The sequence below is a fragment of the Eleutherodactylus coqui genome, chromosome 7, assembly GCF_035609145.1.
Source record: "Eleutherodactylus coqui strain aEleCoq1 chromosome 7, aEleCoq1.hap1, whole genome shotgun sequence".
NCBI lineage: Eukaryota > Metazoa > Chordata > Amphibia > Anura > Eleutherodactylidae > Eleutherodactylus > Eleutherodactylus coqui.
Genome location: NC_089843.1, coordinates 136116377 through 136132788, shown reverse-complemented (window position 1 = coordinate 136132788; position 16412 = coordinate 136116377). Strand labels below are relative to the sequence as shown.

The 16412-nt window shown below is 42.0% G+C and overlaps 1 protein-coding gene across 1 annotated transcript in view; it reads right to left on the bottom strand.

Moving 5' to 3' along the window:
* Positions 1-16412, bottom strand: part of SLC7A11 (solute carrier family 7 member 11) — a 220235-nt gene that overhangs the window by 165721 nt on the left and 38102 nt on the right. Inside the window, exon 4 of the mRNA XM_066573742.1 lies at positions 7929-8054. Within this exon, the coding sequence (XP_066429839.1) occupies positions 7929-8054 (126 nt within the window). The remainder of the gene's footprint in view (positions 1-7928; positions 8055-16412) is intronic.

Below are 16412 nucleotides of genomic sequence, written 5' to 3'. Positions count from 1 at the left end.
CTCGCGTTGCACGCATTCTGGCCACGACGGATTACTGGGTGTACACACTGCTCGATCCACGGTATAAGGAGAACCTGCCCACTCTGATTCCCGAAGAGGAAAGAGGTTCGAGAGTGTTGCTATACCACAGGACCCTTGCGGACAAGCTGATGGTAAAATTCCCAGCCGACAGCGCTAGTGGCAGAAGGCGCAGTACCGAGGGCAAGGTAGCAGGGGATGTGCGTAGATCGAGCAGCATGTACATCCCAGGCAGTGCAACAGTCTTTAAGGGCCTGGCCAGCTTTATGGCTCCCCACCAAGACTGTGTCACCGCTCCCCAGTCACGGCTGAGTCGGCGGGAGCACTGTAAAAGGATGGTGAGGGAGTACGTAGCGGATCGCACGACCATCCTTGGTGACGCCTCTGCCCCCTACAACTACTGGGTGTCGAAGCTGGACACGTGGCCTGAACTCGCGCTGTATGCCCTGGAGGTGCTTGCTTGTCCTGCGGCTAGCGTCTTGTCGGAAAGGGTGTTTAGTGCGGCTGGGGGAATCATCACAGATAAGCGTAGCCGCTTGTCAACCGACAGTGCCGACAGGCTAACACTCATCAAGATGAACAAAGGCTGGATTTCCCCAGACTTCTGTTCTCCACCAGCGGACAGCAGCGATACGTAAGCAATACGTAGGCTGCACCCGCGGATGGAAGCTACGTTCTCTCTCACCATCCAAAACGGGGACATTTCTGCTTCATCAATCTGTGTCTAATATTCCTCCTCCTCCTCCTCCTGCTCCTCCTCCTGAAACCTCACGTAATCACGCTGAACGGGCAATTTTTCTTAGGGCCACAAGGCTCAGTCAAATAATTTTTCAGAACAATTTTTAAAAGTTTCAATGCGCTTAAAAGCATTGGAACTTTAACTTGAACCAATTTTTCGTTACACTGGGCTGCCTCCAGGCCTAGTTACCACTTAAGCCACATTAACCAAAGCGATTAATGTGTTTCACCTGCCCTCTTGGCTGGCCATGGCCAATTTTTGGGATGTACATTAGTACTGTTGATACAGCAATTTTTGTGGGCCCTCGCCTACAGTGTAATCAAATTAATTTTTAGCCCACCTGCATTACAGCTGACGTAACCTCAGCTGTGTTGGGCAATGCAATGGGATATTTTTGTGTACCGCCGGTGGGTTCCAGGGAGCCACCCATGCTGTAGGTGCACACGGAGTTTTTAATACATCTGTACACTTCTAAAGAACCCCAGTCTGACTGGGGCATGCAGTGTGGGCCGAAGCCCACCTGTATTACGCACAACATTACTACCTCAGCTGTGTTGGGCAATGCAATGGGATATTTCTATGTACCGCCGGTGGCTTCCTGGCACCCACCCAGGCAGTGGGTCCACAGGGAGTTTAACCTACATGTGTCCACTTGTAAAGAACCCCAGTCTGACTGGGGCATGCAGTGTGGGCCGAAGCCCACCTGCATTAAGCACGACATTACTACCTCAGCTGTGTTGGGCAATGCAATGGGATATTTTTGTGTACCGCCGGTGGGTTCCAGGGAGCCACCCATGCTGTAGGTGCACACGGAGTTTTTAATACATCTGTACACTTCTAAAGAACCCCAGTCTGACTGGGGCATGCAGTGTGGGCCGAAGCCCACCTGTATTACGCACAACATTACTACCTCAGCTGTGTTGGGCAATGCAATGGGATATTTCTATGTACCGCCGGTGGCTTCCTGGCACCCACCCAGGCAGTGGGTCCACAGGGAATTATAAATGCATCTGTTTCCACTTATAAAGAAACCCAGTCTGACTGGGGCATGCAGTGTGGGCCGAAACCCACCTGCATTAACCCTTTCCAGTCCACTGTGTGACCCGTGAAGACATTAGGGTTTAAGGCTGTACAGCTCCGTTGTTGGTAGACGTCCGTCGGGGTTCTCTTACTGTATATTGCCAGCCTCTCTGCTGTCGGAGCCTATCCTACGTGTCAGCTCATGCAGTACTGGCTTTAGCCAGCATATAGCGCCGTTGTATAACGGCAGAAAAAGAGTAAGCCCCCTAGGAAAACCATATACAAATTGGATTGGAAAGGGTTAAGCACAACATTACTACCTCAGCTGTGTTGGGCAATGCAATGGGATATTTCTATGTACCGCCGGTGGCTTCCTGGCACCCACCCATGCTGTAGGTGCACACGGAGTTTTTACTACATCTGTACACTTATAAAGAACCCCAGTCAGACTGGGGCATGCAGTGTGGGCCGAAGCCCACCTGCATTAAGCACGACATTACTACCTCAGCTGTGTTGGGCAATGCAATGGGATATTTCTGTGTACCACCGGTGGGTTCCAGGGAGCCACCCATGCTGTGGGTCGACAGGGACTTCACAATAGGGAGTTGTACCTGCCTGTGTCTATGAATTAAAAAGCCCGGTCTGACTGGGGCATGCAGACACCTTGACAGAATGAATAGTGTGTGGCACATAGGTTCCCCATTGCTATGCCCACGTGTGCAGCTCCTGATGGCGGTGGCACAGGATTCTATTTCTCATTGCTTCTGTACAGCATTGTGGGCTATCGCTCCGCCACTTTTAAAGAGGGTCGCTGCCTAGCCGTGCCAACCTCTGCAGTGTGTGCCTGCGGTCCCTCGTCATGGCAGACGCAATTCTAAATAGACATGAGCGTGGTGTGGCATGAGGGCAGCTGAAGGCTGCCCAGGGACACTTTGGTGTGCGCTGTGGGGGGGAGGGGGGGCGGTTGGTCAGCATGTAACCCAGGAGAAGTGTCAGTGGAGTGTCATGCAGGCAGTGATTGTGCTTTGTTGGAGGTAGTGTGGTGCTTAGCAAAGGTATGCCATGCTAATGAGCGCTTTTCAGAAGTAAAAGTTGTTGGGAGGGGGGGGGGGGCCCACTCTTGCCGCTATTGTGGCTTAATAGTGGGACCTGTGAACTTAGGATGCAGCCCAACATGTAGCCCCTCGCCTGCCCTATCCGTCACTGTGTCATTCCCATCACTTTCCTGAATTGCCCAGATTTTCACACATGAAAACCTTAGCGAGCATCGGCGAAATACAAAAATGTTCTGGTCGCCCATTGACTTCAATGGGGTTCGTTGTTCGAAACGAACCCTCGAGCATCACGGGAAGTTCGTTACGAATAACGAACACCCGAACATTTTGGTGTTCGCTCATCTCTAATGGCTACCTTAACAAAGATTATATTCCCAGTAGAAGACTTGTCATGGTCATTTATTCATTCAAATTGTCACCACGTAATTCTATAGCTGCTGTGCAGGAGAAATGAGTGGTTGTTTCAGAAACTGACCTACAGAGTTCAATTTACTGCTGGGGTGACTGATATCAGAAAAGGAATGGCCAAGTAAAGACAAGACCTTTAAATGGGCAATTAACTTTTGATCATCTGCCATGTAACAAGGACATCTAACTGCCACCATTGGGGAAATGTTTCCCTCAACTATTATGGAATAGAAAGGAATCATTCTGTAAAGCGCACAGCCTTGAAAATTTGCGCTACTGTGCTATTGCAATTTAATTGCAAGTTTTGTGTTCTGTGATGGAAGTATCCAACTAAATTCAAGATGTGCTAATTTTGGTCAAGGTTTCAATGTATTAACACAGTGAAGGAAATCTCCAACTAAAGGTCCCTTTTCATCGGACGATTGTTGGGTGCATTAGTGCTTGACAGCTGTCTCAGCAACTATTACGCTTGAGCTTTTACACAAGAGCAATAGTAGTTCTGTGAATGGAGGTTGAATGGGCCAGAGATCTCTTCTGCCCACCTGCCCAAGATTAAGCGACTCCTGTTTCCATGGGCCGATAGCCGCTTGGTTTTTGGTTCTGCTAGAAACCAACCTGTCGTTGGCCATTTCTACAGGACTGTTTCCAGTGATTATTCCGACAATAATCGCCCTGTGTGAAGATACCTTAAGGGCTTAAAGGGGTTGTCCCGCAAAAGCAAGTGGGGGTATACACTTCTGTATGGCCATATTAATGCACTTTGTAATGTACATTGTGCATTAATTATGAGCCATACAGAAGTTATTCACTTACCTGTTCCGTTGCTAGCATCCTCGTCTCCATGGTGCCGTCTAATTTTCAGCGTCTAATCGCCGGATTAGACGCGCTTGCGCAGTCCGGTCTTCTTCTTTTCTGAATGGGGCCGCTCGTGCCGGAGAGCGGCTCCTCGTAGCTCCGCCCCGTCACGTGCCGATTCCAGCCAATCAGGAGGCTGGAATCGGCAATGGAGCGCACAGAAGCCCTGCGGTCCACCGAGGGTGAAGATCCCGGCGGCCATCTTCACCAGGTAAGTAAGAAGTCAACGGAGAGCGGGGATTCAGGTAAGCACTATGCGGTTTTCTTTTTTAACCCCTGCATCGGGTTTGTCTCGCGCCGAACGGGGGGCTATTGAAAAAAAAAAAAAACCTGTTTCAGCGCGGGACAACCCCTTTAAACAGATGGGTGCATGCGCTAATACGCTTTAGCTTATTCAAACTTCGCACTATTGCACGCGAGTTTGAAAAAAAAAGGGGGAAGATAGGTCCTGCTCTAACTTTCTTGGATGATGTATTAACTACATGTAAGAAAGCTAGGGCAAGTCCTAACTTTTCTCACAAGTGGTATTAATGAGCAAGAATCCTGTGAAAACAAAACTATTGAAATCACGCCCACAAAACTGGACAAAAACACGCCCATGTGTCTAAACTCTAACTATAAGGGATTTTATGCATTACAAAGACCTCTTGCATTATTGCAAGGGACCATTATCTCTTATTCCTAAGGATGGCATCTTCGTCTTAACACACATACATAGTTTTTACATGTATACAGAAATGTTAGTCAATAAGCAATACCTGTAAACCAGTACTGAGATACCAATATATGAGATTCTCATTATTGTATACCAATAATGAGAAATGTAAAGGCATATATAAAATCCCAGCACACAAACTAGGAGTCTCACATTGTGGGTCTACCCATTACATGATACGAATATACTAATGCACCCTATTATTTCACATTGTTTCTGAAATACTTGCAGCAGTGAAGACTTAAATTGTACATTTAGATGCATACGTTAATATATAAATCATCACCACATTTCAGAATTTCACATAAGATCACACTTTGTTAGCAATCCTGACATTGAGTTTCTTTGAGAACTAGGTACTTGTTACATAAAATGTAATCAAAGTGCATGATTATGACAGGGGATACATCTGTAGGCTCCCAAGCATGTCACTAACCTTGCCAAGGCTGGCTATTTTTCATTGTAATATATCGCACTCATATATTATCAAATAGCGTTATACTGCCAAGAATTTCTAACACTCATTAACACAGCGTTGTACGTGTTTTCCTCTGACATTTGCACATGTTATTCAGGCGCACAGCTGTCTATAGTAATAACATCTGTGAGTAACTTTATAACACATTTTGCAATATTATGTTATATGTTTATTTCCCTAAGTTTCTTGATGCCAGTTTTTGTAGACTTACACTTGGCAGAGTTTTATGGGGTTATTTGATTACATTTTGAAGCAAATGATGGCTTTATAGGGCATATAAGCCAAAGCGGAGAATTACTAACAAGTATCAGCTCTTGCTGTTCCGGGCCCAATTTCTGCATATTTTGCATATACCGGAATTCACTTGAATGGCAACATGTAACTATATGGGTATGTTCACACAGCGGAATTTTCCATGTGAATTTCGACTCTTAACCCTTTGCAATCCAATTTTGGATTCAGGATTTCCTAGGGGGCTTTTTCTTTCTACCATTATACAATGGTGTCATCTTCTGGCTAGAGTCAGTTCTGCGATATGTGACATGCTGGAGAGGCCCCGACAACAGAGATGCCAGTTATATACAGTAAGAATACCCTGCCGGACGTCTTCCGACATCAGAGCTGTACAGCCTTTATTCAGAAAGTCTTTAGATGTCAGACAGTGGATTGGAAAGGGTTAAAACTGCTGCAAAATCCACAACATTCTGCCGCAGATGCGTGCACAGATTCAGGCCCGTCAATGGGCAAAATCTGCATGCTGAATTCCAACATATTTCCACTTGTTTCAGTGTCAAGAAGTAACATATTAGTTCTTGATGCAGAAATACGATTTTCTGAGCTGGATTTTGCTGTGATTTGTATAGGTGGAACTCCTCCATATGAACATACTCTACATCTCTCCTGTAGTCAGCGCTTTAGGAGGGAAGACAACAGCTAACTGCAAATTTCCATGGAAAAATCAGCGTTTACTATAGCAGTTCTCATATTAAGGGGATTGTTTGTGAGTGGATAAACCCTTTAGTTGAAGAAATAGTGGCCCACTAAAAGAACGTCCAATGGGCTCAAAGGTCCAACAGATGCTAATCTTATATGAGGTCATTTCTGAAGACAATTATGTAATACTAGGTTCTGTTGAGTGTATTCATAAGTATCTTCTTAGACTTTATAATTATACTAGTTATTAGTATTATTTATAGTACAAGTGTTTCTGGTGGCACAATGTGCCACTTATACTATAGTGGATGACATCATCACATGTAACTCCCTGAAGGACCTGTGATGATGGTTGGAGTTGGTAAAAATATTGAAGGACCTGTGATGAAGTCACCATCATGTCATCAGGGGAGAACCTCAGAGCTCCGGTGATTCAGATGGTCCATGAGGTGACATAGTGGCTGGAATGAAGGACCGGTGATGACCTCACCGTCATGTCATCAGGGTTGGAGCATGTAACTCACTCAGTCACTCACAGACAAGTGGTCGTTTGTATCTTGATGGTATGACTGTGCATCGCTGACAAAAAAAGTGTATGATGCACTTATGAAGAAAATCTCCTATGTCCTACTCTATTACATGGATGGCCATTTATCTGAATGGTTACCATGTAAAACTACATGGTTGATGCAGTAAAAAAGCATGGCTGGCTGGGTCTCTCTCAGAATATACAGTTTGTTAGGGTTGCTGGAAGTAGGATCTGGGACGATTTGATGATGAAAACTCTTTTAGGGCTCAGTCACAAGGGCGCATCGGCGCCCGTGTTACTGCAGGAGGAAGGCGCCTGTACCTCAAGACGGACGTCTCTCTGCAGCGCCGGGAGAAAGAACATGTGACCGGCTTCATTGCCGGTCATGTGTTCTTTCTTCAGCGCGGCAGAGAGACATCCGTCTTAAAGTACGGCTGTCTTCTTCCTGCAGTGAGGGATCAGTCACATGGGTGCATCAGCGCCGGTGTACGGGTGCCAATGCACCTGTGTGACTGAGCCCTTAGGGCGCCCACCCACTGGCGTTTTTTTTCCCTGTGAAATTCGCAGCATTTTTTTCTCTGCAGGGGTCTATGGGACTTGTAATGTTAAAATCGCGATCGCGCAAAATCGCAATTTACCGCGAAATCGCGATTTTGCGCGATCGCGATTTTAACATTACAAGTCCCATAGACCCCTGCAGAGAAAAAAATGCTGCGAATTTCGCAGGGAAAAAAAACGCCAGTGGGTGGGCGCCCTTAAAGTGAAATTGCACATGTTCTGTATGGATAAAAGGTGGGCCCTCAGAATGGTTTCCTGCTGTAGATACAATGTAATTCAGTTCCATACTGACTTTATCTATACATTTACAGACTATTTTCAATTGTTGAGTCAATACTTATAGCAATTAACAAAATGATCTTCAAAGATGAACATACATTTTCTATCCAATGAGCATTGTCAGTTTACCCCACTGTTCCTATGTAATACTATAAAATACATATGGTAAATAGTTTGTGGTTAGAGCACTCTATGAGAATTGTACATTATATGTCTTATTTGTTATATTTTTGATTTTAGAGAAAAGATGATGATTTCTATACAGTGCATATACTACCTGGCAGACTTTAACAGAAGTACACATACTGTACAATAATTGTTACAAAAATGTTAGTGCTTACCTTTAATTAACTGCATAACTCCAGGGACTATAATTATCAGAATTGCTATAAGCTTGCAAAAGGTCAAGAATATTTGAATCCGAGCACTCCAGCTAACACTCATACTGTTCAGGACCATTACAATGGCTAAAGGAAACAGACAAGGAAAAAGAATAGCATTAGAACCCTTTTAGCATTACAGTAACTATAATGCGAATACAATAATTTGATAATAGTCCTTTATGAGAATTCATTCTGGCTAGATTTATAGGATGAGGATGATAGATTAGATTAGATAGATAGATAGATAGATAGATAGATAGATAGATAGATAGATAGATAGATAGATATGAGATAGATAGATAGATAGATAGATAGCATAGTGGTGTAATTACCATTCCTGCACACAGTATAAAACCATATATATTACTCCCCTCTGTCCTTCTCAGACCCTTTCTTGTAAAACTCTCTGCATTATTTTCTGCATTTATATGGGCTAACAAACCTTCCTGAGTAGCTAAATCCATGTTGATCAGAAAGAAACACACTGGTGGCTTAGCTTTGCCCAGTTGCTTATTATATCACATGTCTGTTGTAGCAACCAGAATCTTAGATTTCTTCCATCATCCTAAATTTACAGAAGAATCAATCTATATATATATATATATATCAATCTATATGAACCCCAGATCACAAGCAGACAGAAAATAATAAACAAAAACATAGAGGGTGATGCAGAATTAATTCTATAGGCACTTAGAAATGGTCAGCCAATAGCCTGGATTCACCCAGTAGTAAAAAAAATTAAAAGCAATTCTTGTGATTTGCATAGTGCCAACTTATTCCGCAGCGCTTTCAAGTAATTTATTTCTTACCCCCATCAAGTTGGGTACTCATTTTATCAACCTCGGAAGGATGAGTCAACCTTGAGCCGTCTACCTGAACCATGCAAGGATTGAAATTGCAACCTTCAGGTTGTGAGCAAGAGCTTAGGATATTATTTAGAGACATCAGAATTTAGGGCATATCAATGAGACAGACTATGTTTATTTCTTCATTGTTTTCGGGTGTCCAACTATGTCTACCTATACTAGGTATTTATCATTCTCTTCTCTGGGTAACTTTTTAGTAATGCCTTCAAGAATGGCCCTGCATAAGCGAGATGCCTGGAATGACTGCTTCTTTTTACTTGGTTATCTTGATTTGATTTTTTCTTATATTATATAAATAAGAAGTTAACCTATCCTAGTTTAATCTCAATATATCATGCTTTCTTTTTTCTTCTCTGATGAGGAAAGGAGGGAAAGAAAGGCGAGAGAGGAATAAGAAACAAAAAGAGAAGATGTTCGGTTGGATATTGTAACACACTTCACTTTCCCCCCATTGTAGCCCTCCTTATCACCTGTTCTTTCTTTTTTATACTCCCTAAGGCCTCGGTCAGACGGGCATTTTTTCATGCGATTTGTGCATGCGCATGCGTCCGGCGATTTTATAGAATCATTGCTTTGCAATGGTATCGGACACATGAGCGCTTTTTATGCGCTCGTCCGATTAATTATAGAACAGAAATCGCAGATCGCACCTATCTGCGATCTGCGATTCCTGTTCTTCTCTATATGCGCTCAGTGGGGCCGGTGGCAGCAGCGCCGACCCCATATACTAGACAAAGCATTCTCCTCTGCCACAGCTGTAACAGCCTGCTTTTTTCACTCTTTGTAGTATAAGATGTGAGTCAGCTAGATTATGGTAATTTATTTAAAATATATAAAAATGGCATATTACTTGTTTATTGAGTACAGGTTCAGTGTGTTTACAACCAAACAAAATTAATGAAGTAACCATAGTAGAGGTTGTTCTATATCAATACACAAAAGTTAGGCATATATATTTGCCATTGGATCCTAAAGGCCTATAAGTGACCACAGAACTCTTTTTTTACTGTACCCTAGAGTTAGGATTACCAAAACTTTATATCGCAGTTCTGGATTATACGACAAAGAAAACTGCACACTAGTCACCAGGACATGAACACTATACATCTGGCCACACTATATAGTAAAGAGCAAAAGACTTAATTAGCAACTCTCCGCACCTGCTTCCAAGAGTCATTCTCCTTGTGTTCAGCAATAGTTATCAGTTTGTATTCAGGTTATATCTAAGTAGCACATAGGAAATAATCACACTACTCACTTTTCGGTAGTTCAAATTATAGGAATTTCTTCTTATCTTTTTATTCCAGTGGGTAATGCCATTCATATAGGAATATACTTACAGAAACTGGCTAGTGCTGAGGTCCAACTCACAAACACAGACCCCCAGTCATGCTATGCCTTATACATGATGTCGTGGAATGGGCACTAGTTTAAATGCTATGCAACTAAAAGGTCTTAATGAAACCTCCAGTATCAAAATATTTTTTGTAAGTAATGTATGGACTAACAGAAAGTATAATAAGATCATTTGCATAATTGCCAATGCATTTAAACAAGTGCCTGATGCACATCATCACGCATGGGGAAAGTGGTGTGCACCCCTATATAGGTGAGTTCAACCTTAGCACTAGTCAGTTTCCGTAAGTATTTTCATATGAACGTACGGTACCCATTGAAATAAGAAGATATGACTATCGTCTGAACTACTGAAAAGGGAGTAGAGTGATTATTTTGTATGAACTACCCTGATGTAATCTCAATACAAACGGACTAAGCACTACACATCTGAGTCAGAAGCTGCTAAACGTCATTCCAATGTGTCAACAGAGGTTGACTAAACTAATAAACCATAACAAATACAAGTGACTGGCTCAGTTTGGGTCATGAATGGCAACTATCAAAATATCTGCATGCTACACTTTTCTCGGAACTGTAATGTTTGTTGTACTCACCAACGCAACGCGCCCTCTGAATAAATGCAGATCTCAGCTGGCGTTATTCATTGCCAATTTTTAAAGAAATGTGGGAAAACACCGTACATCAGTGGTGACTGTAAAGCCACTCTTTACCGACATATTATTAGTAATTTCCTCATGCTTGCCTATCACTGACGTATTCTGCAGTGCTGTACAGAGATAGTCATCACTTATATCAATTGTTGGCACCAGTAGGGCTTAACTGCCCATATGCTGTAGATAAGATAAATGTTATCTGGAATGGCTAATTTTAGGCATTTTGGGCGATGATTGTTTAAAAATTATACACAAATAATCACAATGGCCAATGATAGATTATTGTTTTCAAAAAGTGCAATTTGTCATGTGGGAGGCTTGATAAAGGTGTTAAAATAACACTGAAACGCGTTGCTCACCAGTGGATGTGTTTGTAAACTATTGTTTGTCTTTACATAGCTATTTAAGATGAACACTTTAACTTAATAAACAATATTGAAATCCCATCCTGCTGGATTACTGTGGAACCATCCTGTGATTGACTGTCTACCAGGATTAAGGGGTGTTCTCATCTGAGACACCCTAGTGAAGTAAGTGACTTATCTATTCACTACCAGCCTATGGCTTGCCTTCTGGACCGCTGAGGTTATTTTCTGATTCATTGCCTACTTAATCTTTCAGGTGGGATTTTTCAACCACTATCATCTGAAAATGCAAGTGTATAGCATGACTGGATCAGTCATTTCCCTTCAAATCAATCATTTGTCACTTTTTGCAAGCCCACTCCCTTATACTTTGGCACATTAGCCAGAACTTTCATATGATTGTTAGGAAGCATTCTGGATGATACTTTTCTTATGTTTATGGCTTACCATACAATCTAATTACCCTATCTCAGACACATATATGTTAAGGAAAGATGTGATCATTTTGCATAAACTGCTACTTGGTACTAATGCCTATTAGTACCAATTAGTAGCATGTGAGCCCTCTGGAGCTGTATTCAGGGAACAGATCACCCGCTGTTCCCTGATTACATTCCCTTTGATCTGCCATAGGGGCTGACAGCTGAGACAATGTAATCAGCTGTTATAAGCTCTTTCCGGGCAGCGCAGAGTGTGCGGTCTGTCTAATCATTTTTGTCTTTTTGTCATGCCTGTTTTCAAACTGATGACCATTCTGGTCCTGGCACTGCAGATAACATGAAGCAATGGAATCAAACATCATTTCATTTATATATGTGCACATGCTTGTTCAGAGGCCACCCTTCTTTGCAATAAACTTTATCTTTTAAGTATCCTCATAAAGACATAAATCTAGTGGCGTGAGGTCCGGTGAGCGCACAGTGTATTCTACTGTTCCTCTTCGTCCAATCCATCTGTTTCACAGATTGTCATCAAGGTAGACCCTTACATCATGATGTTAGTGTGAAGGATGATCCATCTTATCGGAAATAAAACTCCTAAACCTCGAAGTCCTCTTGATTGTGTGGCATAACAGATTGCAGCAAGTTCAAGTAAACGGCACCAATCACAGTAGCATAAAAAAAGAATGATCCAATGAATCCCTTTGTTCATAAACTGCACCAGTCTGTAACTCCTGGTAAATTAACCTGATGTTCCTCCACAATATGTGGATTCTCAGGCCCCGGTAAGTACAATGGTGTCATTTAATTTAAATGTAGCTTCATCACTTTAAACAATCTTTCTTGAAAACTGCATCCTTCGCACATCTTGCCAAATACCACTCGTAAAACTGCACTTTCTGGTCTGGATCATCGTCTTCGAGATCATGGATTATTCATGGAATTTAAATCTTCCAATAACAGTGCTTTAAAAAGCAATGGACAGTCGATTTTGAAATTCCTCTTTCCCCTACTTGATGCACAGCTTTTCTTGGACTATTGACATGCTTTTCTTTCAATCCTTCTTGCTCTGTGGGGCTCATTGATGTCCACAATCTTCTGAAACACTTCTTGTCAACATTCTGAATGGTTCCATCTGCTGGAAACTTATCTCTAGTTCCTCCGATTCAAGTGATAGTGAGTTACATATGTGGATTTAATTGAAACACTGTCCAAAACAGTCTTTTGCACTTTAACTGTGTTTTTAAACTTCCAGGAGCACTTAAGGATAAGTTTCCTTTGTTCAAATCTTAGTTCAAGTCTTATTTCTAATCAGATAAGCCTAAAAAGGAGTGAAAATTAAGTGGGGGAGATAAATTAAAAAACCTGGGCAGATGAAAACTGCCTTACTTGCCCATTGCAACCAATCAGGTCTTTGCTTTCCTTTTCTTGAGGTTGAATCTGATTGGTTGTTATGGGCACCTAAGCGGGTTTTCCATTGCATCAGTTTTGATTTACCTTCCCCAGTGAAATAGTGAATTATAAACTGATACAGCGTGTATACGTTTCTTGGGAGACTCTATAGTTAATAGTTGTGGTTCTGTAAGGTGTTTGAAGAGGCAGTATTGAAGTTCCTGTGTTTTCTTTAACAGCAAGTCCTTTGTTCACTTAATATCAAGCAAGAAAATGCAAACAAAAAGAGAACTATTGGAGCGCCTTCGTGTTCTCCTGGAAAAGTATCCCATACATGCTGCAGGGCACCATAGCTGATCCTGGGCGCACTTCTTGGCTACAGAAGAGAGCAAGGCTGTCAAATTAAAACATTCCCAAGTGCACAAGTTTCAATTTAAAACCCCACAGAGCAGAATATACTATATCCTAAAAACAAACAAAGAGCAAAAAGCGCTACTTGAAGATTTAGAGAAAGCAGTAATGGTTAGCATGGTAAGCCAGCTCTAATTGGTGCATTTTGCCAACCTTGCCTTGGGCATCAGAATTACTTTTTCTGATACTGGTCTGAATCCATTTCTTTCTGCCAGTATTTTAAAAAGTAAATATCTTAGCACGCTTAATTATATGTGTGGGCTCATTTACTCATTTCTTTGCTTCTCTACATTTAATTACAGCATAAGAGTTCTCAAAACCAAAAATTCTGTCATCAAAATTTATTGCACTTAAAGTAGGAAAATGACAGCACATTCTACCAATGATTTATTTTCTTGTTATTTATTGATAATATGGATTTACATGTGAATTTGACCACATATTTCACTCATTTTGGCACAAACAAGCAAATCTGAGTCATTTAGGGTGCATTTTAATTTCCTCCGAATTCTGGATAATCTATGACTATTTTAGTTGGCTGCATATGAGTAGAGTTTAAAAAAAAATTAAAGTGCAGATTTGTCACGTCTGGCCATGCAAAGGCCCTTTTAGACACAACGAGAATCACTCAAAAATTGCTCATAGCAGTCTTTTGAGCGACTCTCGTTCTGTCTAAATGCAGGGACATCATGCAGTTTTTGTGCAGGAGTTGCTGATTGCTGATTTCTAGCTTGCCAGAATTAAGCGATCAGCTGTTATCAGCAGAGCAGGCTGTTATAACAGCTGGCTGCGCTGATAAGATTCTCTGTGTCTGTATCCTGCTGTGAATTCACAGTGGGGACACTGGCAGTCAGAGCCAAGAACATTATAGCTGTTTGCATAGGCAAAACAGTTGTATTCTTCTATTAGTGGCTGTTTCCCTCTCAGGCTGCATATTCTATAGCAGCTAATTAGCTACTATAAAGTATGCAAAGATGATTGCTAAAAACTGTCACTCAAACTATTGTTTGAGGGACTTTTGAGCGATCATGTATCAGTGTAAATGGGGCTTTAGACTGCATTCCGAAATATAGTAGTTATCACAAGTGCTGACATCTAGTGGCCAATAAGGCTCCACTAAAGACTGGTTACGAAAGTATTTGGTGTTAAGTCTATAGAGAAGCGGATGTTATCATTACATTAACACTAGAATAGAGAGGATTGATGACAGGATGACAGGACTATTGTACAGTTATCTGGGGAGCTTGTTCGAGAATCCATTAACTTAACTGTGAAGCATCTTTCGCTGTGAAGAGAGGAGTTGCACTTCAATATTGCTTCCCGGAGTTTAAAAAGAGGCATAAAGCAAATTAAATCAGTATAACATATTGTAATTAGAAAAAAAAAAAGCAAAGTAAAAAAAACAACTAAAGTATGAAAAAATCTTTTTGGCAATATGTCCCTTCAAGAATACACAAGGCAATATGTTTGCCAGGTGTAAGCTCATAAATAGCCTTCTACTCAGTGAAACCGGTTAGGTTGGGGTTCGCTCCTCGCCCCGCTTGGCTGTACCAGTGACCTTTTAAATATGGATTAACAATATCTTGTCTAAGCTGCATTACAAGAGCAGCGCTTGTACAGAGGGCTTCATTTTTCTTTCTGTTTACTTCCGTTTTGCCAAGAGCTCAGCGAGATTAGATCAGATTGTGACTTGCTTCTCTGTAAAGGATACTGAGGATATTAGAAGGTCAAGGAGCTGCGAATATGTTGTGCTCTGGTCATTTTGACACAAGATGTCATATCTTGGGATCATAGAAAAAGTTATTTATTCTGAGAACATAAAGAGATTGCAGCACATAGTTTCATGTTTCACCAATGCTGTGAGTCAGAGGTAATACTTCTGTGCCTAGCTACAAAAGGATTATGACCACTAATAAGTATTTCTTCCATTCATCTCCCACTCTCATTCTATGCTATTATGTATATTTCCTAAGATTAGCTGGCTGTCCCCAGGTGTTTTACCTTATAATACATCTACTTAAAAAGGAATTTAGGTAGCAAATTGAGTTTTCATTGCAATTATTACTTTGAAAGTCCTTCAGATATCTTAACCCTTTACCAACCAGCCATACGTCTTTTCATGGCAGATGTTGAGGGGCTTTATTCCTTTTTATGGTGCCACATTGAAAGCCTAGCACTGATTTACCTTGCTGGAGGAAGAGGGGGTTCTGCTGTCTAACCACAGCTGGCACTAGTTTAAACAACAGTGATTGGAGAAACCACCAATCACAGAAATGTAACCCTTTACATGGAACGGTCAATGCGACTGCAAGATGTAAATGAGTGGTGGAGGGGGCTCCCTCTGTAACCCATCGGATTTCCGCAATGTTATTGTGTGGGTCTGATGGGTGGCTATGGCACCTGGAGGCTTGAAGATAACCCCCGAATGTGCTATCTACATTGGCTACTTATTACAAACACCTGCTCATTTGCAATTGGAGCTTAACTGTTTGGTAATTAGACACATGACCCCAAAGTACAATATAAAATCTAATGAGTAAATTTCCAATGGATCCCTTTCAGGCCACTTTCACACAAACTGATTCGTATTGTGGAATCTGCAGTTAGCGTCCTCAGCAAATCGCACGTATTGAAAGGTATGTACTTTCGTTTTTTTCCTTCACACTTGTGGAAACGAATTGCGTATCCTGCGAGCAGAGGAAAAATCACAGCATGCTACGGACTCTGCATGGATGGCCTCCATTGAAGTCAATGTAGGCCATCTGACTTGCAGCCAATCAGCAATTAGCGATGGTGCGGGAAATACAAATATATATTTTTAAAAATCTGTACTGCGCATAACCGGCAACGAGCCTCTATGGTCATCCGAAATACAGATTTTGCTGGTACACGGGGTTGTTGACCAGGGTCACAGCCGGATTCTGCTACGGGTTCCCGCATGTGGAATCTGTCT